A 24,930-nucleotide genomic window follows, 5' to 3' on the forward strand; every position below is an offset into this window, starting at 1 on the left:
TATCCTGCATTCACTTACCTTCATTTCCCAAGTGTGAGACATTGGTGGAAAGCAATTTTTTTTTTTCACCAAGCAAGAAGTCAGCAGGTTTATTCCTACCTCTCCTGCATCTCAGTATCTAATACTTGGACATCATGAACAAATGTAAGACCTTCTGAGGATATGGGATGTCTGCTGAGGAATATGAAGAATGATGGTGAGTTTCCCACAAATGCTGGTTATTGTATTTCCTTTTTATAGACCCTTAGAGACACTTGATCCCATCAACACAAACTTTCAAGACTGGTCCTTCAAACTTGTGCTCGATTACATGAAATATATATATATTTATATATATAAAAATATATATATATAAAATATATATAATATATATTATATAATATATATATAATATATATTAAAATATATAAATATATATATATTTCTGTTATTTGCAGCCATAATGATTCTAATTTATACCACTAGCCTCATCATCACCACTAGAGAGTTGTTACTGCTGCACAGTATATGGGTCCTCTGGGTCAATGGCTCCAAGAACGCTTATCTTCTACAAAGCCCTGATGTGTGCAAGGGATGGTGCATACATTTCCTCTTATGTGTGCCAGTGATTCTCTACTTTCTTTCAATCAAGATTCTGCCCCATCTGTAGGTACCTAGTTTTTGAGGCACCAGGAGAGTCCTGGGTTTCTCTCTTCACTTTGTTTTCTACTGAGAAACATTTTCAAAACCTCCAGTTTACTTTCTCCTTCTAACTTAAGATTTCAGAGATAAGTTATAGAATTCCAGTGCCCTTTAGCTCATACAGATGAGTTGTTTTAATTATATCAGGTGTGGTTAAATGGTTAAGAGACTTAGAAAGGGTTGGAAGATTTTTTCTTGTTATATTGGGTACTGCTAGTGACCTTATAAAGGCGTATGTTCTATCCACTCAGTGAATGGACCTGTTGTAATCAAGAGAAATGGGAAGATTAGGACCCAGGAGGGGAAATAATCATCCTTCATTCATTTCAAAGCATCCATTGGTGCCTACTATGTACCAGCTTTTATTGAAGTTAATTGGAAGTTGTTGGGGGGTGTCTTTCCTAGAAGGATCATGATATCTTCTGTATCGTATAACATGTTTCCTAAGTGAGTTGGACCAAGACCTATGTGTCTCTTCCAATAAAGAGAGTTCCATATTCAGTAAGGGGGAAGACTTGAACATGGTGTCATTGTCCTTTGTTGAAATGTTCTTTCTTATAATTGCCTACTGCTTAAATTGTCAACAAAATATCCCATCTGAACATTATAACTGACATCTATTTTCTACGCAAAATTGGGGAAAATGGTTCATAATGTCTCTAACAAGGTAGAAGAACACTAATTCGGTGCCATCTTGGGGCTTTCATTCCTGTCCTGAATGAAATGATAGAACAGAACTTGTTCTCTCCCAGGACGGCTGTGAGTGGTGGCATAAATTAAAGTTGAAGAAACGTGTAAGAGAAGCACAAGGAGGCAGAGGCTGGAAGCTGAATAGGTAACACCTGTTGAAAGGGAAGTGGAAGAGCGGACCCATTTCTGTATTGTGGTGTCCTGTGACTTTTGCTTTGTTGTTAATTGAGAGTGAAGTGCCTACCTTTTTGAGAGATGGATGACAACACCATCTTGCAGACCATGAAGCAGGGGCACAGGGAGAGAAACTGTGGAGGAGACTTTGCGTCCCAAATGAAGAAAGCAGCCTCTGTCTACCCAGAACTCATTGTATGGTTGACAGGAAATCCCAAGACTTCCTTCAGACTTCTGAAGGTATCGGACGAAACCCTTCGCAAACCCTTTTTATATACCAGAATGTATAGGAAGGATAATAGCTCCCCCCACAACCCGAGTAAGTGCTTGATGTTCCAGGCTGTCCAAGTCACACTAACTAGGATGGCTGCTGCTCAAAGACTCTAGAGCAGAGACCCAACCCTTCTTTGACACCTCTGGGGCATGCATGGTGATAGGCAGGCCTGGCGGTCAAATCAGCTGCAATGCATCTGAATCCATAGGTCCTGGGCCACAGGGAGGAGCCTGTGCTCTGGTCTGAGGTGACAAACTACAGAATCAGTTTGACTTAGAATTGATTTTGGAACACCAATTACCATGTAGCAAAGGCCCAAGAAGGCATAAGGGCAACTCTGGCCAAAGCTGAGTGGATGGCTGGAACTTGCCATGCAGAGGTATGGCTGATTGGAATCACTTATCTCACTGAGACTTGGATCATAGGTCTCAAGGAAAACCGGCTCATGCCTCTAGGCTGCCTTCTTTCAGATATACTCAGAGAACCCGCAAAGCAAGGTCACTTGGTGTTGGCCTTCTGTGACTCAAGGGCCCTGATCATTACAAGGCTTCTGAATCCAGCCAAAGCCATCATCCCTTCCTGTTAGCCTGGATGTTAGCCTCTGGGGTACTTTTTGGCATTTACTGAAACACAGTCCCAAGGATGCAGGACTTGGGCAGGGGAGCGAAGGCTGGATTTCAGACCCCTCTTAGTGCCCTGGCAGGCTGTGTTGTGAAATGCACAACCTGCACAACCTGCACCACCATGCATGTCAGCCTTGCCAAGCTTTGTGATCTCCAGGAACAGTTTCTGCATTCCTTCCTTAGAATGCATTCTGCAAAGCCCAAGTTAGTTTCGGGCTCAAGGAGGTGAGCAAGTAGCAAACAGAGAAGAAAAGACAGAATGACAGCTTTTATTCCACCACCCCGATGAGACCTTCTGCTGTAGGGGTACCAGAAACTATGGCAAATACTGAGCAGAAATTCATTAGGTATGAATAACCATGTGGACTCCTCGAGGACACCCACAGGCATGGAATACTTAAAGTTCCAAAATGGAGACAATAAGCTGGAGAGGTTGTTGTCACATGTCACCTTGCTAGCCTGGACATATTACAGGAGGCAGTTTAACAAGCATTTCTAGAACAAGAAGATGAGATTGGGATAAGAAGGCCAAGTGATAATGGGAGATGTTGGAGGTGATGGGAAGGTACGGGGCACACATATATGGGACAAGCTAGAAGGAAATTAGAATGAGCATGGGGGATGGAGATGGGCTGTAGGGCAGGGGAGCTGAGAAATCTTGACTGAATAACATTTTATCTTTACAATACCACCCCAGGATGGTGAAGTGAGTGAGTCATTTGCGAAGGTGGAAAAAAGGCATCTCAAGGGGATTTTCACAACTGATGATGCCTGAGTGGACAGTGGATACATGAAAAGTGACTGCATCATCAGTCATCAGAAAATGCTAATTAAGACTACAATGCCAGGATGACTAAAACAAGAATGGCAGACAAGTGTTGTTAGTGTTGATGAGGATGTAGAACAACCTGGAAGGGCATGCATTGCTGCATAGTTCGTATAACCATGGTGCTCATTTGCCAGGATTGCTATAACAGTGTCACAGATTTAAACAACAGAAATTTATTTTCTTCAGATTCTGGAGGTTTGTGGTCCTAGACAAGATTGGTTTCTTCTGAGAGCCTCTCTCCTCTCTCCTGCTGGCTCTTGCTGGGAGTCAGCTGACACCCATCTTATCTGTGTCCTCACAGATGTTTCCTGTGCACATCTGTGTCCTAATTGCCTCTTCTTGTTAGGACTAGTCTTACTGGATCAGAACTCACCTTAATGACCTCATTCATCCTTACTAGGTTCTTCAATGATGCTATCTCCAAACACATTCACCTTCCCAGGTACTAGGAGTTAAGACTTCAACATGTGAATTCGGGATGGAGGTACATAGTTCAACTCTTTGCATTTCTTTTGGAAAGCTATTTGGAGATGGCTACTAAAGCAGAAAATAGCTTATTTTAGGTATTTACCCAACAGAAATGCATATGTTGGTACAGTAGAGGCATGTTACAGAGTCCAACATGCAAACAACCTAAATGTTTGTCAGAAGAATGGATGAATACATTGTGGTATGTTCCAACAATGGAATACTCTGTAGCAATGAAAATGAATGAAAACCAAATCTAGGGTGAAGTGACCCAACAGAACTCACCACATAATTTTGCATGATTGATGCCATTTTTAATGTACTTGTTGCATTTCAATAAAAAATTTGCAATAAAAAAAAGGCGACTACTGGCCAGGGAATTCAGTGGCACTTGCACTGTCAAGGTCCCCATGCAGTTGTGGCAGCAATGTCTCCAACAGAGGACTTTCCTAATTCTCTATGTAGGTGTAGATCCTATCAGCCCATTCAGGTTTGTCCAGACCATTCTGTGGGTACTGCAAAATTATAAAGAGTTCTCAGACACTGGAGCTATGCATGTGTAGAAGAAGAGATAAGGATGCACAGTGGAGTAAATATACATAGAGAACATCTTAAAATACAAATATGTTTGGCTCTCACCTGGAAGATTGCCTTAAGAGTTACTAATACCCAATATAGGACATGTACTACAGACCAAACTCTGACCTCAGGAATCCTCTCAGCCCCAAGGAACAGATATAATCTACATTTGACATCTGAGGGGGTGAGGTGTGCCCAGAACCGTGCCTAATATGCCCTTTGCTGCTCACTGGCAGCATATTGCATGGCCCCTTATTTCTCACTGTATGGAGAGCACTTTCCTCCCAGAGGTTCATTCTTACTGTACATTCTAGACAAATGTGAGATAACATGTATCTACTGCTACAGTATTCACAGAATATCTTCACTGCCTTAAAAATCCTTCATTCTTGCCTATTTTTCCTTTCTTCCTCCCCATCCCTGCCAACCACTGATACTTTTGCTGTCTCCATAGGTTTGCCTTCTCTAGAATGCCATATAGTGGGAATCATACAGTACATAACATTTTCAGATTGGCTTCTTTCACTTACTAATATGCATTTAGGCTTCCTCCTTGTCTTCATGTGTTGATAACTTGTTTCTTTTTAATTCCCGGATTAGGTATTCCATTGTCAGGACTTGCCAAAGATTATTTATCCACTCATCTACTGAGGAACATCTTGGTTGTTTCCAAGTTTTGGTAATTATTAATCAAGCTCTATAAACATCTATATGCAGGTTTTTGCGTGGACATGTTTTGAGCTCCTTTGGTGAACACCAAGGAGGGCAATTGCTGGCTCATAGGGTAAGAGTACATTCAGTTTTGTAAGAAACTGCCGAACTGTTTTTCCAATACGGCTGCTCCATTTTGAATCCTCAGGCCACACAGTTTCGATTTCTGCTTATTACTGTTGTTGCGTTGTGCAACACCACACTGATAAAGACAAGGGAGTCATGGAGCAGGCTGCACAAAGAAGGATGCTGCTGAGAGCAAGATCCTGGCCATTTTTTACTGATAGAATAATCATAGAGCATCAGCTACATGTGTTAGGAGGACAAGGAGAAAAGGATTGGTGAAACTCAGGAATGTTATCTAGGGCTTGGGGGACACGAGTCTACTGGCCATGTTATCAGCCTGATGACCAAGTGTTGTAATCGAAACTAGACCCCAGACCCCCAGCCATGGTCCTAATCTTATCAACAAGGCATTCCACTGATCAGCTTCTGGAGTCCCTTGTCATACATCGGTCCTTGGCCCCCCGGGCATTCCCGGTCATACCTCATGATGTATGAGTTGGGAGTTAAGTTTATGCATCTGTTCTCAGCCCCCCGGGCATTCCCGGTCATACCTCTTGATGCATACCCCTTCCCAGAGTGATCATTCTTTCTGCTCTTGATTGATATGAAAGGCACCTTGTAAGGTTTGGCTCATAGGACTGTGACTGGGCAGTTCTGACCTCTGTATAGGAATGCAGAACTGCAGGTAGCCATAATGGTGGCTGGACAGGCTGCTTAAGTCTAGCAGCCGCTAAAGTCTAGCAGACCCACATATTGTGACTCAGTTCCCCTGGGGGACCAGTGAAACATTCTGTCATTTCTTTTTAGGTTTGGCTATAGGCTTTCAATGTGCAGAGTAGTCTACATCTTTTTAGTCCTTCATTCTTACCAGACAGGTTGAGTCAGGAACCACCTTGGCAGAGAAAAGAGCAGGTGCATCAGCCCTATAGGGCAAAAGGTTTGGAGGGAAAGTCTGTGACTATAAAGGAAGAGGGAGAGTCGCTTGTGAGGGAGAGAGAGAGTCGCAGATGAGATTGTAAAGCCAGGTCCAGATCATATAGGGTAAGGAGTTTGGAATTTATTTTCAGTGTAGTGGAAAACCATAGAAAAATTTTAATCAGATAAGTGACATGATCAATTTCCAGATTTAAAAAGTAATTTGGTATTTATGGCTGGTTTTCTCATTCTCTGTACTTATCCAGCTTCTGAGGCCTCTGATTTTACTTTCATATGCATATGTCTGTTTGCATAGTCTGCAAGCATTTACATTTTAAGAATAATTTCCACAATATAAATACAAGTTTTCAACATTAGTCTGCAGAAAAGAAGAAATCATGTCAGAGCACTAGATTAACCCTGAGTTAAAAATTGCATGACTCATAGGAAGCAAAAACATAATTTGCATTAGATTTGGTCAAGTTTTTGTTAAATTAAAATAGATCAAAATATATTTGCATTGTGAGAAGTACAGAAACTGTAGATTAAAAGAGACCTAAAGTACACATCAACCAGTAAGTGTAGACCTTATTAGGGTGTCAATTTAAACAGCGGGGAAAAAATGGCATATATTGCTAGGCAATAGGAAACTTTAAAACTAATTGGAAATTTCATGATATTAAGACATTTATTAAGAAGTTATTAGGTCCACACTGAGGACCTGGGCTTGGGAGACCAATACCAGATTTCTCTGAGTAATTTGTCTCCGTCTTCAGAGACTTTGGTCTTGGTTTATATAGGTAAATTACACAGGATGAATACTTTTTTTTTCTTATCCAAGAAAAGGAGACATTTAGCTAATTTGTAACATTTTCAGTTAATTAAAGGAGGAGTTGTTTCCTAAGAAACTCAGTTAATTCATAAAGGAGAAACACTTCATAACTTGAAAGCAGGGCTTGATTTTACAGAGCAAATGCAGCCAGGGCTATCTGTGTTTGGGATGATGTAAGGACCAAAGGTTAGTAGAATCTTGAAACCTAAAATATCCCTATAGACAGGAGGGTGCAGTCAGGCCAATATCTCCTGTTCCTTCTTCCTGCAACTCGCAAACATGTCAGGGACTCAATCTGGGTTTTTGGGGGTGCCTTTGTTTCTCACCCCAGGATTTGTCACAGTGAACAAGAATCATTGCTCTACTGAATCTGACCCCTTGAGGTTGCCCTGGTAGGGTGGAGGTAGAGGTGGCCCTGGTAGGTAGGACAGAGGTAGACATTTTCCAACAGAGCAGAAAGTGATTTTTTTTTTTTGTCTATGTACCTACCTATCTACCTAACTACGTATTTATCATCACCTATGTATTAAAATTCTCCATTACTCTTGAGCCCTGAACAATGGAAGATATTGAGCTAAACAGTGAAGTATGTAAAATATTTGGAGTCCAGTATTTACTAGAATTCTCAGAGGAAAGTCACTAACATTTATGTGAGGTTGGGTAAATAGGAAAAAATTTTTTTCATACAAATTGCATGAGGAACTTGGGGGTGGAATCAGAAAGAGAGACATAATCCCTGCTTTCAAATTGAATATTTCACAGAATATGACCTAAGTGAATATGTGATGAATTAGTTATATTCCAAGTGAGAACTCATTAAATAATTGCTTTTCCAATTTTTATTGTGATAGATTCATACATGTAATCTCTCCTAATATGGGACAACTAGTACTGAGAATATCCTATTTATGAAATAAATCATTTGTGTTGAAAATTGATTGCAAAAGTGAATTTAACCCCTATTATCTGAAAAGGGGAATTTATAGAAAAAGGAAGTATTTAAAAAATGCCAGGTAGTACAATATGAAAGAATGTTTGGAACACATTAGGGTTTTTAGTGGCTAGGTTATTTTATGCTTATTTCTCAATTCTATTTTTTGGCTTCCCCTGCAGGATGACATAAGACAGAGAGCATGGGCTTCGACATTAGTAGATGTGTGTTCAAATCCTGGCTCTACCACTTAAAGACTATGAGACATTAGGTGAGTTACTAAATGTCTCCGTACCTAAGTTTCTCTATGGGTTAAGTGGAGATAACTCTACATTGCCAGCCCATAATTCTTTGTCTGGCTGAGTGTTAGTATTTGTTAAACAAAAAAAGTGAATAATGTCAGAAATGTTCCTGGCATATGACTGACATTTCATGATAAATCTTCGGAAGGTTGTCAGAGTATTCTTTTGGCAAACATCCATCCAGCATTGTTTCTACCCATCTTGCTTTATTTTCCTCCAGGTAACATATTGGTCCCATCATCATCAGTTCCTCCTGATTAAATACCGATAGCATCTCTGATGGCCAAATGTGGATTAGCACATTATGTTCCCAACCTAGGTCAGGTTTTCTGTGACCATGAACTCCAGAATGAGGTCTATGGTTTAAATGGCAGGTGTCCCTATGTTATTTTTCATTTCTGACTGTGCCATCCCAGTGAAGTTAAATGAGAATCTGGGGTGGGAGCAGGGAAGTGCCAGGTTTGAGAATAAATCATCTGGCACAAGCATTGTATTGGGTGAAGAGACCTTCAGGGACAGTAATGAGGGGAGAGGTCTGGGAGGGAGATGCAGAATGAGGGCCTGTCGTGAGTAGGAAATGAAGGACAGAAGTCATGGTCTGCCAATGTCAGAATGACATCCTCATTGTCTGATGGTCTTGTTCTATCCTGCTGCAATTTTGCAACAACATAGGCTTACCCCTGCTATTCATGGGCAAGCAGGGTTTTCTCCCATCCATCATGCTGCTGAAAGATTAGCAAGAGATACATACCATCCAGATCAAATATGCTTTAAGAAGAATTGTGTCCAAGGACTACTACTTTACAACAAGTGTCCTGAAACCCAGAGCATCTTTTCTTTCAAGGTGAGCAAAAACACAAGTCTCCATGGAAAACTAGCAAAATAGGGCCTCCCTGGTGGCCTAGCAAAATAGGGCCTCCTGTGTAGCTATTGCAGCACAAGTTCAATCCCCAGCCGGCCAGACAGCTGACCCACATGGCGCAGCAGACCTCTCCTGTCTTGCCACCTGCTCCCTTCAGCAGTGTATTTCAGTCAGTCTGCTGTACTGCTCCTCACTGTCTCTAGTGAATCCTCTCACCTCCCTATACCTCTGGTCTTTACCCCAGTTCTTGAATGCATAAATAAATAAATCTTTTAAAAAATAGCAAAATATATTGGAAGGAAACTCTAGGATATAAAATTGAGCTGCTGGTTTGGAAATTGGTGTCCTCTCTGTGCAAATGACTTTATCCAGAGCTGAACGGGGTATATATATGGGTTAACAACTTTCATAAGGGTAAAATTTAAAATGAGAATGTACTGCGTAGTGAGAAGTTGCACCTTTGTTAGAACTTAGTCATCAAATAACTTTAACAAACTGCTTATGTAAGAATATTCCTACAGGAGCAGGCAGGTCAGACTACAGACTCTCTTTAAGAAGCTGCCAAAACATCTTGTACTCAAATGATAAGGGCCCTGTGTGTTCTCTGGGGCCAAGCTTGGAAATATGTAAAAGGATTTTGGCAGGCAAAGGAGAAACTGATATCTTCATAAAACACATTAAAAAGAAGACATTCTCCAGGGATTTTCTTGCAACTGCCATTACAGCTACATTTGTCCCTCCCCAAAGAGCCCACTTTGATAAAGTTCATTAACCAAAGTGAATGTCAGGGAATGGATAATTGTATATCCATGAGTGAAATGATGATTATCAGTCAAATTGAATTTTACATCCATTAGCCAATGGTATTCAGTTTTCCTACTGGGATGGCAAAAGGTTTCAATTTTCTGATTTGGTGATGTTGTCTCTGTGACTCTGCCCCCAGAGGGGCAGCTCCTGTGATGGCTGGAGCCACAAACATCACTGACCCCACTGGGGCCATCTTAAGTTGGGTGAACATTTCCATAGACACAATCAAATGGTTGTATTTTTGGCACCATTAGAAATAAACCCGAGCGTAGAAAGGCTGAATATACAAAAGGATAATGACCTCACCGTATATAAAAATAGAACTTTCACTCATAATTTGCAGAGACCTGACCAACAAACCAGCCCAATAAGCACAAGGAGTACACCTGATGTAAGTCAGACTTGGCTGAAGTTAGATGGTCCTCTCTAACGACAATCCAGGAAGCCAGACAATAATTTTTGTAACAATTGGCACCAAATGGCCAGGACTAGATTCATAACTGACAGTTTCCCTAATTTTTGTCCCAACTTCCAACTGAGGAGCAATCAGAGAAAGCATGCATCCCTAACTGATCACACAGGATGCCCCACTTTTTCTAATTAGCCCGCCCATACTCCCCAGGCCAACAGCCTCCCCTCAAGGTATACCTGAGCCTCCCTCTTTTCCACTGTAAAGTTTTCCCACCTCCCTACCTGCATTTGTGTCTCTGCCACAACAAAAGTGATAGTGACTCCTGTACTACTATATGGTAAGTACAGAGTAGTTTTTTTCTTCTCATTTGGTTGGTATATGTACTGTTGTATACATACATACATTGTATACATTGTTGTATACATTGTATACATTGGCTGTAAGCCAATTGGTTTTCAAATCATCTATTATTCACTGAAGAAACATTTACTAAAAGCTTTGATATGGGCCACATTCCTTGCTAGGCACAGAGGCAAAGGAAAGATATGACAGAGTCCCTAACCCCGCGGACAGTAACTTGACAACTAAGAGAAACGTGAATGGCCTAGCAACCAAGTTAATGGGTCTCACTGTGTTGGGGTAGTGTTTTCTAAAAAGGGCATTCTGACTTCTCATTACACAACTCCCAGGAAGTTATAAATGGCTGAGCATTTTTTCTTTAACAGTTATAAATTTGAATGCAGATTAGAAAAAGGACTTCAAATCCAGCAAGCCTATGATTTCAGATATTATTGCTGTCTTAGAGATGTCTATCAGTCAAGCAACCAAATATAACAGAGAAATTCATTACCAAAAAACTGTTATTTGGTTTTAAAGAACTGAAAAGGCAGAGAGAGAACATTTACGATATCATACAGGAAGCTGCCACTCCTAGTTAGGCAAGAGGTTGCAATTGTTCAGTTTTAGCAGCTCTAGACCTCTGATAAGGTGCTGCTCAGTTAACACCAAAGTCTCTGAGCTGAGTGGGGATCCTTGTGGGCCAGGGTGTGGGGCAGATTTCTGAGGGAGTACCTAGTCCTATCAATGACTATTACTGGAACACCAGCCTCTGCTGGGGTGAAGAGGTGTGTTAGGAGTGACAAAGGAACTGGAAGCAGATGGAAAGGACAAAGCCCCTCTTTCCTCCTCCAGTCTTGCTGTTTCCCGTGGGTCCTCCATGGGCCGACCCCAAAAAGGCGTCAGCTGGAAGGAGAAATGGGATTTGTTTAGTTCTAGGGCAACTGAGTCTAGATGGGTGAGACTAACGCTGAAAAACAATGGGTTAATATCTGCTACAGTCCACCCCTTGGGCCCTTTAGCATCTACACACTCTTCTAATCATGATTAAACTTCCACAAGAAAAGCAACTCCTTATTCCAACTTAGCAAACTGCAGACATCCTTTGTACAAAAGATGCTCTCACTCTTGAAAATGAGGAGTCACAGTCCCAGTAGATATTGCATCGGTTTCTGGGGGACATTTACACTATGAATCCGACCTCCTGATTATTTTAATTACATCTGGAATTGAGACACAGACCCACCTGACCTTTATTATCTCAAGACTAAACAGCAAAGTCAACCCTCCAAAAACCACCTATAACTAATAAAGATAGAAATTAGTACACACACACTGAGGAAGTAAATATGTGTAGTTTCTTTCTATAATTGGTCACAAGAAGTAGTTAATAAACTTCATTCCTCCCCAAAAGAAAAATATCAGATGGTTTCACTTATAGGGAGAACACAGGGAAACCATACAAAGGATCAGGGGGAAAAAAGACAAAATTAGCAGTCAAACTATAAATCAGAGACATTCAACAGGAGAGAGGGAGATGAAAACAGGGGAGGGAAGAGCACAAGAGACTAGGGTGACGTTTCACGGGTGTCTTGATGATGATAATTTTTTTTAAAAAAATATTTATTTATACAAGCACTGGGTACAATCAGAAGTGCGGGAGGGTGAGAGAACTCACCAGAGCCAGAGCGGGCAACAGAATAGGCAGACTGACGAAATACACTGCTGAGGGGAGCAGCGGGTGTGGCAGGAGAGGTCTGTTGCACCATGCGGGACCCTCGCTGGTGGCCGGGGATCCAACCAGCGCTGCAGAGGCTGCGGGCAGCCTCGCAGCCCAGCGCTCAACCGCTGCGCCACCAGGGAAGGCCCCTTGGTGGTGATAATTTTATGGGGATTACACCTGAGAGGAGAAATCAAATATTGTACAAAAATGAACATTGATGTAAAAGATGTGTAAATAAAAATAGGCACACTTCATTCTTCCCCTATACATTCTGTTTCCTTTCCTCAGCTAGAATCTCAGCTGCCAGCGTTTGCATATGGTAGGGGGACACCAAAACTTCATTGCCTCAATGGTTGAAATCATTCCTGTCTCTTAGATGTGGCTGCAGTTTTTCATTAAAATTTGTTATGGGAAAGAGAAGTATTAAAAGATGCCCTAGAGAATGTCCTTGGTTCCAGGTCTCCATCACCATACACGAACACCACAAATACTCCTTTGTCCACAAGGTCACATTCACCAGCCAGGAGACTTAAACTCCGGGCCTAAGTTGAGTGGTGAAATGACTAGTCTTCATGGAACCACTATTGTGTTCCCTGGTGGGAGCACTCTTCCTTTATCAAAACTGAGTGTCAGGACATAAATGATTGAGCAGGTTACTGGGTCTAACAGAGAGAGGAGTCACTCTTTCCACCTCTGGTTGATTCTATACCATACGCTCTATGATGACAGCAACAGTTCTTTGATGATCAGTGACTCAAAGCATTAATCAGTTTGTAAGATGCAGTGCTGTATCCCATGGAGGGCCAGCACCAAGTCTTCCGTATTATTCTACCATTCTACTCTATCTGCAGTTCCCGGGTGATGGGTTGTGTACTAAGACAAGTGAATTCCAGAGACAGAAGCCCAATACTCACTTCTTTTACCATAAAATGGGACCCATCTATTAGAAGTAATGCTGTGTAGATTATCATGAGATTGAATAAAACATTAAATAACTCTGTGGATTGTTTTGGTGGCAGTGCACTGGGAATAATTTCCAGCTTCTGTCCCAAGATGTCAAGATCTGGAAGGTACACTGCATCCACCTTCACAATGGTAAGAGCCAGAGGAAATGAAAATTTACAACTTTTTTTTTTTGTAATTCACCAGAGCTGAGATCATGGAGCAATCAAAATCTAAAGCAATTCAAAGACACACACCACTCATTTAGTTGCTAAGAACAAAATGAAATGAAATCAGTATGTCTTAGAAGTTGTCCAGACAAGCCGACAGAACACAGATACACTTAATTCCATGGCTTTCTTACCTTATTTAAAAAAAGGCTCAGAAAGTAGATGGTCTGGTTAGTGGTAAATTCTACTGTGCTGTTCCACAACAAACTGATGATTGTTTCTGACCTAAAACAGCAGTTTTCTATGACCCAACCATACATATCACTATATTCAGTACTAATGACTAGTTTTTTTTCCCCTTGATATTTAAAAGCTCATTTCATTCTTTGTTAAAAGCTGCTGGCAATTGCCCCGGTGGTTTTTTTTTTAATTTTTATATATTTTTTACATCATTCAATTTTGTACAATGTATGCTTCCTCTTATCAGTTATAGTCCCTGTGAAATTCCCACCACCAATTCACCTGTGTACCATCACCATAGTCCCTTGTTGGATCCTACTCCCTTCTCCACCCTCCCCGCCCCCCCCCTCCGAATGTCTCTGGTTTATAGCTGCCTGTTGATTTTGATTTTTACTTTATTATAATTACTATTTTTTTCTTGATCCCCTATTTGGGCCTTCTACATTCCTCTTATAAGTGAAACCATCTGGTATTTTTCTTTCTTTTTCTGTAAATGCCTGGTTTTTAAAAGTTACTACTTGGACAAAAGTTCAGATATTGAGTTAAGCTAATATTTTCATTTGGAAAACATAACAGAATAGAAAATACTTATGAAAACAGATATTTATTATAGAATTTTTTTTTTAAAGGTTTTAAACAAAAACCTGTAATTCCAAAAACTAACAATGACTTGTAGCAGATAAATATTTCAGTCTGGAGAGGCGTGTTTGTTCTGCATGAGTTTACATATAATAAATTCTCATGACTGATTCTAAAATATATGTATGAATTGGCTTCACATGATTAATAATTTAAGTGAAATATAAACAGGGGAATTTAAACATTTGTATTCTGAGTCAATTCAAGGTCAGTGATTGTTCTGAAAAAATCTGAGGTCAAAAAATCTTCAGGAAACAAGTATATATCTAAGACAATTTGAAGATTAAGGGCTAAAATCCCATTCTCAATGAATACTATTAAGCAAAGGATGTATAACATCCATCACACAGCTGTTTCAAAAACAGCATGTTTCTAACACACATTTACAAATAAATGTTACATATTAAAAACTATAGAGACACCACCAGAATGAATTCTAAAATATGCAGCAAAATTTTCACAAGGCATCCCTGAGCCGTATCTTAAGGCACACATTTTAATCTTGGGGTTTTAAGAACATCTTCTTTGCTTTAATGGGTTTTATGTCTCCATTTTCATCTTCTTCATAATTGGCCCGGTCTCTCTTTTTGGCAAACTTTTTTCCAATTGTCCCCACCAATGTCTCATACCTGTTAAGATGATACACAACACAAGTTTACTTTTAAATGGTAAGAATCAAGTACTGTCAAAGATATCAAACCAAGTATGCAACAAAGAATAAGAAAAATCAGAATACGATTAAAAGAAACCATCTAATTAAAAACTTTATGAACGTCTCCTAAGAAAGCTTAAATTCCCCAATGTTTTTTGTGTTTTCCCACTGTCCTAGAGATATGCTTTCAAATGTGTATTGGAAGTAGCACTGGAAATTAACCTGCCATCACCTGCCTGTGACCAAGGTATGAATCCTTGTTACTTAGCCATGTTAGAGAAAGCAGTAATCTTCCTGTTGGGGTAGACCACAGGTGAGATGGGCAGGTGAGAACCAGTGACTGCTGGGCCCAGATCACAAAGCTGTTCCAAGGGGACAGTTACCTTCTAGCCATTTCTTCATCTGACACATCTAGCTCCACTGTTTCATCTTCAACTTCCTCTGGTTTGTTCTTAGCATTCATCTGAAGCATTAATTTCTGAAAAATACAACAAAGCTGTCTATCAGAGCTGGGAAAGGCTTGTGAAGGGAACTTGTGTCAAACGTATTTGATAGAGAAACACAAATCACAGAAGCTACAGGACTTGCCAAAATTTGTAAGGGGTTCTATATAACAGAACAGTATTTCACAAGTGCTAAGGTAAGTCAACTTTGATTTTTAAGATAAAACAAAGTCCCACTAGATTAGATTTACTGTTTGTGAATTTAAATGGTATTTTAGATCTAAATTTTATTATTAGTTACTTACATATAAAGCAGGCATGCTGCTAACACTGGAGGAGGGGAGGGAGAGAAAAAGTTAACTCTTAAATTTCCCCAAAACTTCCTATCTTTGCACCAAATGGAAGAAGTACTACAGTCAAAAGTAATTTTAAATGCATTTTGTTTCAATTGGGGGGGGGGGGGGAGGGATAGAAATTGCTAGATGGAAGATCTGGAACATTGGTCCTGAGGGGAAGGAGAAGGATTTGCATCACTGAGCCCCCAAGCACAAGGGGAATAATGCAGCCCCATGATGTCCATGTGCCAGGGTTCTCGCCTCCATCTCCTTTCCTCACATGAACTGTTTCTGACACTCTCGACTGGTTCTTTTCAAGCTGTACAATACCTTCTTTGTAACAAGGACAGGATGAAGAAGGGAAAGCAGAATAGAAAGTAGTCTCAGCTAGCTTTTCCAGTGTTTGAGGGACTGAAAATAAAATCATTTGAGGAATACAAGCTCTATGAGGGAGCAGACTGATTCCCAGTGACTCAGGGCTGATGCACCAGAGGACAGAATGTTTACTGAGTAAATAAACTCTATTACAGATGTCACTAGACATGCATACAATATTAAATATATTTTCTAAGTACAATCCTCTTGTAATAAAGTGCTCTTAAGTTGGTATCATCACGAGTCATATAGAACTGCTCTCATATTTGATGACCGCGCAGATCTAGAAGCCAAATAGTACGAAGCCTTTTCCAAAGAAAATGTCTTCAGTGTTAAAGAGTGCAGTAGTAGAAGCCATATTCTAATAACTTCCACATAACATTCCAAGAGCCAGGTCAACTCCTTTCCCCCACCTGCCAGACATACTCAAGGGCGCTCACCTCCCCACAATCATAGTTTTTTGGCATTGCAAACTCCATCATCTGTGCTTTCTCCCCACCCTTACCCCCTCACTCCACTATCCTCTTTCTCTGTCCAATTTAAAATTTTAAGAAGGCCAAAGCCAGGAAATTATGTACTAAAAACAAACACAGTGATGACACTGTGTAAAGTACACAAAACACCTTAATTATATATCCCTTCAGAATAGGGAAAAAAAGAAAACCAACATGTGATTGTTAAATGAACTCTGGCAACTAGCTTGGTTAACTGTGGTTCTCTATAGGCATCTGTAGAGAAGTTGGTTTTCAACCAGGGAGCCTTTGGAAATATCTGAAGACATTAATTGCTACAACGGTGTTTGTGTGAGTGTATGTACACATACTTGCAGGCGTGTGTGTATACTACTAGTGTCTAGTGAATATGGCATGGAGGCGAGGGAGGCTGCAAATATCCTGCAATCCACAGGACAGACTCCACCACAAAAACTGACCTGGTTTCAAATGCCAGTAGTGCCAGGGTTGGGAAATCCTGGCTTCAAGTGAGTTATAAAACTAAAGCTTTATATTACAAATCTCCATTTGGTCTGTCAAGTACATGATAGGATGACTTTTAATATATGAGCCAGAGTTTGAGTAAATATTTGCCAAGTGTAGGCCTATGCTTCTCCACAAACTTGAGACAGGAAAATTCAAATGAATGGCTCATTTATAAGGAGAATATTTACTTTTCAAACAAACTTTGCAAAGGCTTCATTTAAAAACCTATTTACAAGCTTGAATTAAAACCTGTCCATTAAAAAGTCAAATTACTCAATTTTTAAGTTCTCATTTTTCCATTAGAAGAGATATATTTATAGATGCCAGAAAATAATTTTTCATAATAGCATCATATGAATAAAATCTTGACATTCCTATAAAAGACATGAGCTGAAATTCTAACACTTACAGTGGCACTGTCAGGGACTGTATATTGCTAAATTATCTACTCAATTCTACCATGAAACTAGACTGCAGTGCCTGCAATTTCTTTAAATAGCTATGGCAATATTTCGAGACTTGTTATTTTCCTTATAATGAGGAGACTGGTACTTGATGGGGAAAAATCTAAATCCAATTATTAGCAGAAAGAATTCAATTGGAAAATTTTAAAATCTGAAGCAATTATATTTAATACCTCAACCTCAGGATTGAATCCTCTGAATGACATTCTTCCATAGAGAAGATCTTCACACAACAAGAAACTTTGCTCTTCTATTATGAAACTCCTAAATGGGAAAATAAACCTGTATTAATAGCATATCTACTTATAATAAAACACAGATTTCAAATGAAAAATCAATTTTATGCTTCTCAAATACAGTAAGATTTCTAATCTAGGGTTAGAAATAAAAATGGATTAATTGGGCTGGCAAAGGCCTGAGAACAAGAGCTGCAGAGTGGAGGTACAACATCTTCTAAACACATTTAATTTGCACATAACTTCATAGAGACCTGAAGTATTTATAGTATACCTGAATTTTCCAAATTTGAAGCAGTTTCCTTGACATTTACTCCCCTCATCAACTTCTTGATAAAACCCCAGAAGTCAGAGTCCTGAGCAGCTTTTAAGAGTATACTAGTTGGTGCTCTTAGCCAAGCAGGATGGAATTTAATGTGAGGATACTGGGGTATGTCACAGGATTACTGGGAAAGCTAGATCAGTGGAACAAAAAATGGGCAGAAATCTTTCCTGTTGCCCCAGAAACAGGATGCAGGTGTGGATAACTCCATCAACAAAAGGGAGTCAAGGTGTTGGGCTTCCCCAGCACTGTTCTCCTCAGCAGTCAGCAGAGGTTTGTTTCTGATGCTGCTATTGACCTCAGAGGGACACAGAAAATTCTATTAGGGAGGTAACACTATCAGTTCCAAGTTCCCAGAAATGCAGCTGGAGCCAGTTAATGGTTAATCATGAAAGGAGGGTACAATTCAGTGAATTAACAGTTACTCCAAAGAGGGAATGCAATTCGGTGGTTAGTGTTTAATGCCACTTGTTTCTAAATTTTTAGTTCAGGGGAGTTTTTATGTTGCTTCAAAACCATGATGATATTAATGAATGATTGATACCATATAATGAAATGAGTAACACTTGGAAAAGCTATACAACTCATTAACGTAGTATTTTCCAAGTGAGAAATGCAAGACATTATGAACTCACGCATGGATAAGAGATCTATTTATCCAAAGTATAAAACAGAACAATGATTAAGAAAAGTTCACTCATGTTTTCAGATTCTACACTGCAACAAAACCTTACGAAACTACTATTTACTGAGTTTTGGAGTAGTATCAAGAATTATCATCTCAGGGACCTCCCCAGTGGCGCAAGGGGTTAAGCACAGCACTATGAAGCTATCTGAAGCCTCTGCAGCACGAGTTCGACCCCCAGCTAGCCAGGGAGCTATCCACATGGCACAGGAGACCTCTCCTGTCTCGCCTGCTGCTCCCCTCAGCAGTGTATTTCGGTCAGTCTGCCTGTTCTGTTCCCCACTCTGTCTCTGGTGAATTCTCCCTGCATCTCTCGCCTGTACCCCAGTTCTTGTAGGAGACATCAAGTGCTTAGTCAGTTCCCAACACACACTATCAACTAAATAAATGTTAGATGAGATGACTGGTATCATACGTAGTGAAAACTAAAACCATAAAATTCTTGACCTTGTTGCATAAGGATGATCGAGAGGTGACCTGAGGACGGCAAGGGAAAGGGCTGGCAGAAACGCTGAGAAAACTCGCATGTGCCAGGGTGGAAAACCACCTGGAAGGGATGCCCCGAACTTGCTTTGTCCTTGGAAGTCTCCTTGGTCGTAACTTAGCAACAGAGGCTCACCAGGACAGGCATGTCCGATAAGCCCCAGGGCTCACGTAGGTGGTGTGTATGAGCTTACGTACACGGCTTTCTCCGACTTATGATAAAATGTGGATGTGTCTGTTCATACTTCCTATATAACCATGCTGAGAAAAACAGAGAATCACTGCTTGTAGCTGACAGCAGTCCCCCGTCTGGTGGGTCCTTCGCGATCAGCGTCCCAGGTCTCAGAATCCACTAGAGGCTCACAGACCTGACTTTAGAAGCTCAATTTAATGGAGAACTATATTGAAACAAATTAGAGAGGCGTGAAGTAAATGTCAAATTTTCAGAATTTAGTATTACTGAGAGGATACTGAAGATTCTCCCAGAAGGCCCCTAATTATTAACAGAGACATATGGGCCAGATTCCTTCATTCAATGTAAAAAAAATAAAATAAAAAAGAGCAATGTTACAAATGACAGCCCAGGGCCAGTAAAAATGTATAAATCCTCCAGAAAAAAAATTTGATAGATTTAATAACATTAGAAAACTATTTGTGAGGCTAACTCAAAAAACTGAACAGAGACTATTTTACAGGCTTTGTTACTGGAACAATGAATCACATTTCCAAGGATCTCCTTTTGAATGTACAAAGTATCATCAAATATATCACTAATAAACCTACTCTTTCTCTTTAAGTTCTGGCAAATCCAAGTACCAGTGCTCTTCACTAATGATTTTCTTTTCTTCCTCTTCTAGTTGTTTCTTGGTTTCTGAGTCCAGTCCCCTTTGCATGAACTGCCAAAACAAAATAAAGTCAGTGTCAGCAACTCATTTTTCCACTTAGAGGAGAAGTCAAATAACTTTATTCTTACTCTTGCTCCCATGCATTTCTCCAGGAATTCCAAAGGGGGTAGTGATTCAAGATGGGGGAGGGGTAACCAAGCAGCTTAGCTCTGCCCCTGATAACATCACAGTGGACTAGGAGGGAGCCCATCAAAGCACAGAAGAAAGCGCTTCCTTCAGAAGACTTTAAGTCTTCACCATATTTTAGTTTTTCTGATTTAATAAAACAGATAACAAAAAACTATTAAGCATCAAACTCAGTATTTCAGTATTGCACAATGGTCACAGAGGCAAAAGAATGACCCCTACAGGTCAGGACAGGTAGGTAAAGACAGAAGGTGAGAAGGCAAGATTCAACTCCATACTTTCTGAATCTCTCCTGGTCTATGGAGACACCGCTCTTCGCAACTGACGGTCTTGGTTTGGAATAGCCCCTGATATTGGTAAAGCTACTCCACTTCTGTGAAATCATCCCTGACAGTTGCAAGCAAAATAAGCACCTCATCTAGAAACATCCCAAGACACCCTCACATAGTCTCACCACATTTTAATTTCTTGAGCATCTGTCTCCTCTGCAGACAAGCAGGGTAGGGACTATATCTAAATAACCTCCATTAGTAACGGCATGACTGATGCTTAGTAAGAACTTTATAAATGTAGACCAAAGCAAAATGGTATTTACAAGTCTGTTCTTCACTTATGTATCTAGCCTCTGAAATGGTCATCAACTCTGCAACTGCTCTTTTTTCTCAAATTGACTAAGCAAATTCAAAACAGCCTATAGAGAAATCAGCTGTTTTGCTGCTAGTCTCTCCCTAGCACAAATAATGTTTCTATTTCCTCAGGAGTTAATCAAAATGGTAAGTAACTTACAGCAAAATGGTAACTTACAGCAAAATGGTAAGTATCAATGCCAGAAAACTAATTCAGGACACAAACAGGAGCCTCCAAGCTCTCAGGTCTAGGGTTCTACTGGTTGCTATTTAGCCACATTTTGTTCTCTTATCAGTCTGCCTATTATTTTACCTCTATTACAGTGTTTCCAAAAACACAAGCATTTTTAGGCATAAGGGCTTTACCAATGACTAAGTGAAATAACAAATCTTCAAAAGCATCACAAACTGTGAGGATACCATCACATTCTAATGAGGGATGTAAAAATGGTACAGTCTCTGTGGAAAACAGTCTAACCGTTTCTTACTAAAGTGAACATGTACTTACCACATGAACAAGCAACTGTCCTCTTAGGCATTTATCCTAGGGAACTGAAAACTTTCATTCTCCTGAAAACTTACACAGGAATATTCATAGCAGCTTTGCTTGTAATAGCCCCAAATTGGAAACAACCAAGTACTCTTCGAAAGATGAATGATTAAGTATTACGGTACAGTTGCATACATATATATGTAGATCAAAGTCTATGTGCACCCCTTCAAACACACCCCAAATGGTGAAATCTGAGTTAATTTTGTGGGTGTACCATGGTCAATTTCCTGCCCTGGCACTGCAGAGTGATGTAAGATGCTATCACTGCAGGAGGTGCAGTGAAGGTACACAGGAACTCCATACATTGTTTGCAACTTCCTATGACTCTCATTATTTTAAACAAATGTAAAAGAAAAGAAATGCTTGCAAACTCTAATGTTTTGTACTCCCCATCTTTTCACCTCAGGGTTTATTACCTTCATCTTAGGAAACAATTGGCAGTTATTATACAGGAACTGTACTTCCCCTTCCTTCTGCCTCTGCTATTCAACATCAAGACTGTTTTTCACCCAGCAAAATATTCACTCGTGAAGGCCCAGAGCAGGAGTCTTTTGTTTGGTAAGCTTACCTGACTGCTGTATGGTCTAGCTGGTCCTAGACCTGTTCCCAAAGAGAAAAACCTCACCCCACTTCTAAGACAGCTTTATTAACAGTTGGTTTATTGTTCATTATGTCGCTTCTGAAGGCTGAGGTTCAGATTCTGAATAGCAGACCATGGTCCATGGTCGTCTTGTATTACTGGTACTAGGGCTGTACCTTGTGTACAGAGTTTAATGATTCTCTGAATGTAAGTGAGATGCTAGACATGTCTTATTTTTTCCAAACTCCCTTCCTTGTGTGGGTCTCTTTAAACCCAGATGCATCATCTCACCACTCACATTCTTTAGTGGTAAAATTCACCAAACTTGCCCAAATGCCTTGTTATCTTCTACTTTTATTCAAATAGATGTTTTTTTTTTTTTTTATTTTTGGTTAAAGTATCTATCTACTTACCTATCTATTACACATGTGGAAAAGACAGAACATCTGTGACTATAAATCTAGCAACTCCAGACTTAGGGAGCAATTAAATTCACCTGACTCCATAGCATTTAGGAACACTTTAAAGCTGGTGATTTAATTTTACTCATAAATGAGGACCTAGAGCAAGCATTGCAAACTACAGTCCTCAGGCTGGATGTTTGTTGTTGTAAACAAAGTTTTACTGCAAGAGAGCCATGCTCATTTGGTTTTGGGCTACAATGGCACAGCTGAGTAGTTGCAACAGAGATTATTTGGCCCATGAGCCTAAAATATTTACAGAAAATTTCCCTAACTCCTTGTCCTAGGTGATCAAGAGTTAAAAATCACAAGTAAATATCCTCTGTATACACATTCCATCACACTAACAAATCCTCCACCCACATCCTTTACTTTCTACTTCCCATTAGAATGACCCTCTACTCCTCAAAAGGCAATCAATTCAGATGAGCTCAAGAACATGTGATGACAAAGTGAGAATTAAATCCTCTATCCTCTGATTTCTGCTCTATACTTAGCTCTGGCTGAAGAGCTACACTGGATACTGCAACCTAACACAGCTGCTCCATTCCTTCTCACAAGACACTTCTCTCTCTAAATATACCTACCTATAAAAGAGGGATATGTGTGTGTATACATACATAGACACTTCTGCTATCCCACCACTAAATTCTTATCAACAACTGATGTGCTTAACTGAACTAGAAAATTTGGGTGATATTTTTTCTCCTTTGCGTACAATATAAATAAGTCACCCCAACCATTTAGGTAGGAGTGGATAATTTTTTTAAAGCTAATTTCTTCCTTCCTAATTCTCAGCTGTTGGCCCAAATCACTCAGTTTTCATCTGTGTTATTCCAAAGACTAAATAAAACCACCACTAATTTTTTTTCAATGTCTGCTTTGTCAATTCACTCACTTTCTCTGACATCTACATGATTCAAACTATAAACCAAAAGAAACTGTTCAGTAAAAACTTCATAGTATGCATGAAAGAAGTACTTTGGAAACCTAAGTTACGCTACAGTTTATTCTTTAGTTCCACCATATTCATGTAACTTCTAAGAATTTACATTTCTTTGTAAGTAGTTAGTGACAACCAGTACAGAGCAACTGTCCAACTAGTTATTAGCTGTGTAATTAGTGTTGCCGTGGTTGTAAAAGAGATAATCACTGTACTCATCTCAAAGTTATTAAGTAGATTGCATGTAAACGACTTAAAACAGTGTCTGGGTCATAGCTAAGACTATATTATTATCTAAGTTTTAAAGCTTATTTTCCCTTTTTTATTCTTGTATTCATTGTAGCTACCTTTTTTTTTTTTTTTTTTCACTTTAAAAAGATGTGGTTAAGGGTCTCCCCTGGTGGCGCAGCGGTTGAGCGCTGGGCTGCAAAGCTGCCTGCAGCCTCTGCAGTGCCGGTTTGATCCCCGGCCACCGGTGAGGGTCCCACATGGTGCGCAGACCTCTCCTGCCGCCTGCTGCTCCCCTCAGCAGTGTACTTCCGTCAGTCTGCCTGTTCTGTTCCCCGCTCTGGCTCTGGTGAATTCTCTCACCCTCCCGTGCTTCTGACTGTACCCAGTGCTTGAATGAATGAATGAATGAATGAATGAATGAATGAATGAATAAATAAATCTTTAAAAAAAAATGTGGTAAAGTTGATTCAATCTCAATTCCATCAGTTTTGCTCACAGTTGGGTGACAGTTCACTTTCACCTCAACTGTTATAATTTTCCACCGCCACTAAACCCTCCGCCAGGGCATCAGAACTTCTAGCATGTCTTTATGACTGCAAGCTTGTCCCTTATTGGCTCTTCCTTTGACAAATGTATTCTCCACTGGAGAATTAAAGTAATCTTGAAAAGAAGTACAATTGAAGATACTGTTTCCCGTGCTCAATAGCTCCTCAGTGCTCACAAGAAAAAAAAAAAAATCCTAAATCTGGTTAACACTTCCTGTACGTTGTGAACAGTGGATACTTTTCCAGGGCCATTTCTTGCTAATTGCTTTCCAGACATACGAAATTACCTTTGAATTTTGAATATCTCCTTGTGTGTGTCTGCGTTTTGTCTCCCAGATTTCTGAACTCACTTTCCCCTCAGGTCACGTCGCTATGCCAACAGCCCCACCACCTTTCAGTCTCTACTTAAGAGCCACTTCCCCCACAAACCCAAGTAAGTTTTTGGGGTTCCCAGCTCTTGCTTTAAGCATCACCTCACTAAGTTTGTCTCGCCTACCGAACCACTGGCTTAAGGAGAGAATCTGCTGCATTTATAATCCGGTTATAATTCCCAACGCAGAGCAGGCGTAAATGAATGAATGTGAGAACTGTTCCAGAGGAGCCTCTCTAATAACCCCCCAACTGCCCGCCGCCAGGGCCTCCGCCCCCCTGCCGCCCGGCCCGATTTCCCCACCCTGCGTTCTCGCACCTTCATGCGCAGCAGATTCTTGGACAACCTAGTCTTGCGCTCGGCCGCCATGTTGGCACCAGCCCGGCGCCACCAGCCACGAAGCCGCCGCGCA

General features: G+C 40.3%; 1 protein-coding gene and 1 long non-coding RNA gene across 3 annotated transcripts; one reads left to right on the plus strand and one right to left on the minus strand.

Moving 5' to 3' along the window:
• On the plus strand, nt 1-23,802 carry LOC119249126 (uncharacterized). Of its 2 annotated transcripts, XR_008552439.1 has the most exons (9): nt 1-196; nt 4,919-4,997; nt 7,956-8,044; nt 8,748-8,919; nt 13,235-13,310; nt 15,036-15,105; nt 15,315-15,498; nt 21,795-21,946; nt 23,751-23,802. It is a non-coding gene; the product is annotated as an uncharacterized LOC119249126 (long non-coding RNA). The 2 variants fall into 2 exon arrangements; XR_008552438.1 differs by lacking the exon at nt 23,751-23,802 and having other exon boundaries at nt 21,795-22,144.
• On the minus strand, nt 14,159-24,930 carry MPHOSPH6 (M-phase phosphoprotein 6). Its single transcript, XM_037516232.2, has 5 exons — nt 24,837-24,930; nt 19,962-20,074; nt 17,626-17,716; nt 15,242-15,336; nt 14,159-14,835 (listed from the first exon to the last, which is right to left on the minus strand). The coding sequence occupies exons 1-5, from the start codon at nt 24,885-24,887 to the stop codon at nt 14,703-14,705; spliced, it is 483 nt and encodes a 160-aa protein (XP_037372129.1). The 5' UTR covers nt 24,888-24,930; the 3' UTR covers nt 14,159-14,702.

This window comes from Talpa occidentalis, unplaced genomic scaffold, assembly GCF_014898055.3.
Source record: "Talpa occidentalis isolate TD23 unplaced genomic scaffold, MPIMG_talOcc4v2.1 talOcc4.17, whole genome shotgun sequence".
NCBI classification, from domain to species: domain Eukaryota; kingdom Metazoa; phylum Chordata; class Mammalia; order Eulipotyphla; family Talpidae; genus Talpa; species Talpa occidentalis.

What these genes read in the sequence shown, in the direction of transcription:
- MPHOSPH6 (XM_037516232.2), bottom strand. Translation starts at nt 24,887, where the DNA reads ATGGCGGCCGAGCGCAAGACTAGGTTGTCCAAGAATCTGCTGCGCATG. An exon ending in AGAATCTGCTGCGCATGAAG is followed by an intron (nt 20,075 to 24,836) that starts GTGCGAGAACGC and finishes TTGTTTTGGCAG; the next exon opens with TTCATGCAAAGGGGACTGGA. An exon ending in GATGAAGAAATGGCTAGAAG is followed by an intron (nt 14,836 to 15,241) that starts GTAACTGTCCCC and finishes TCATCTTAACAG; the next exon opens with GTATGAGACATTGGTGGGGA.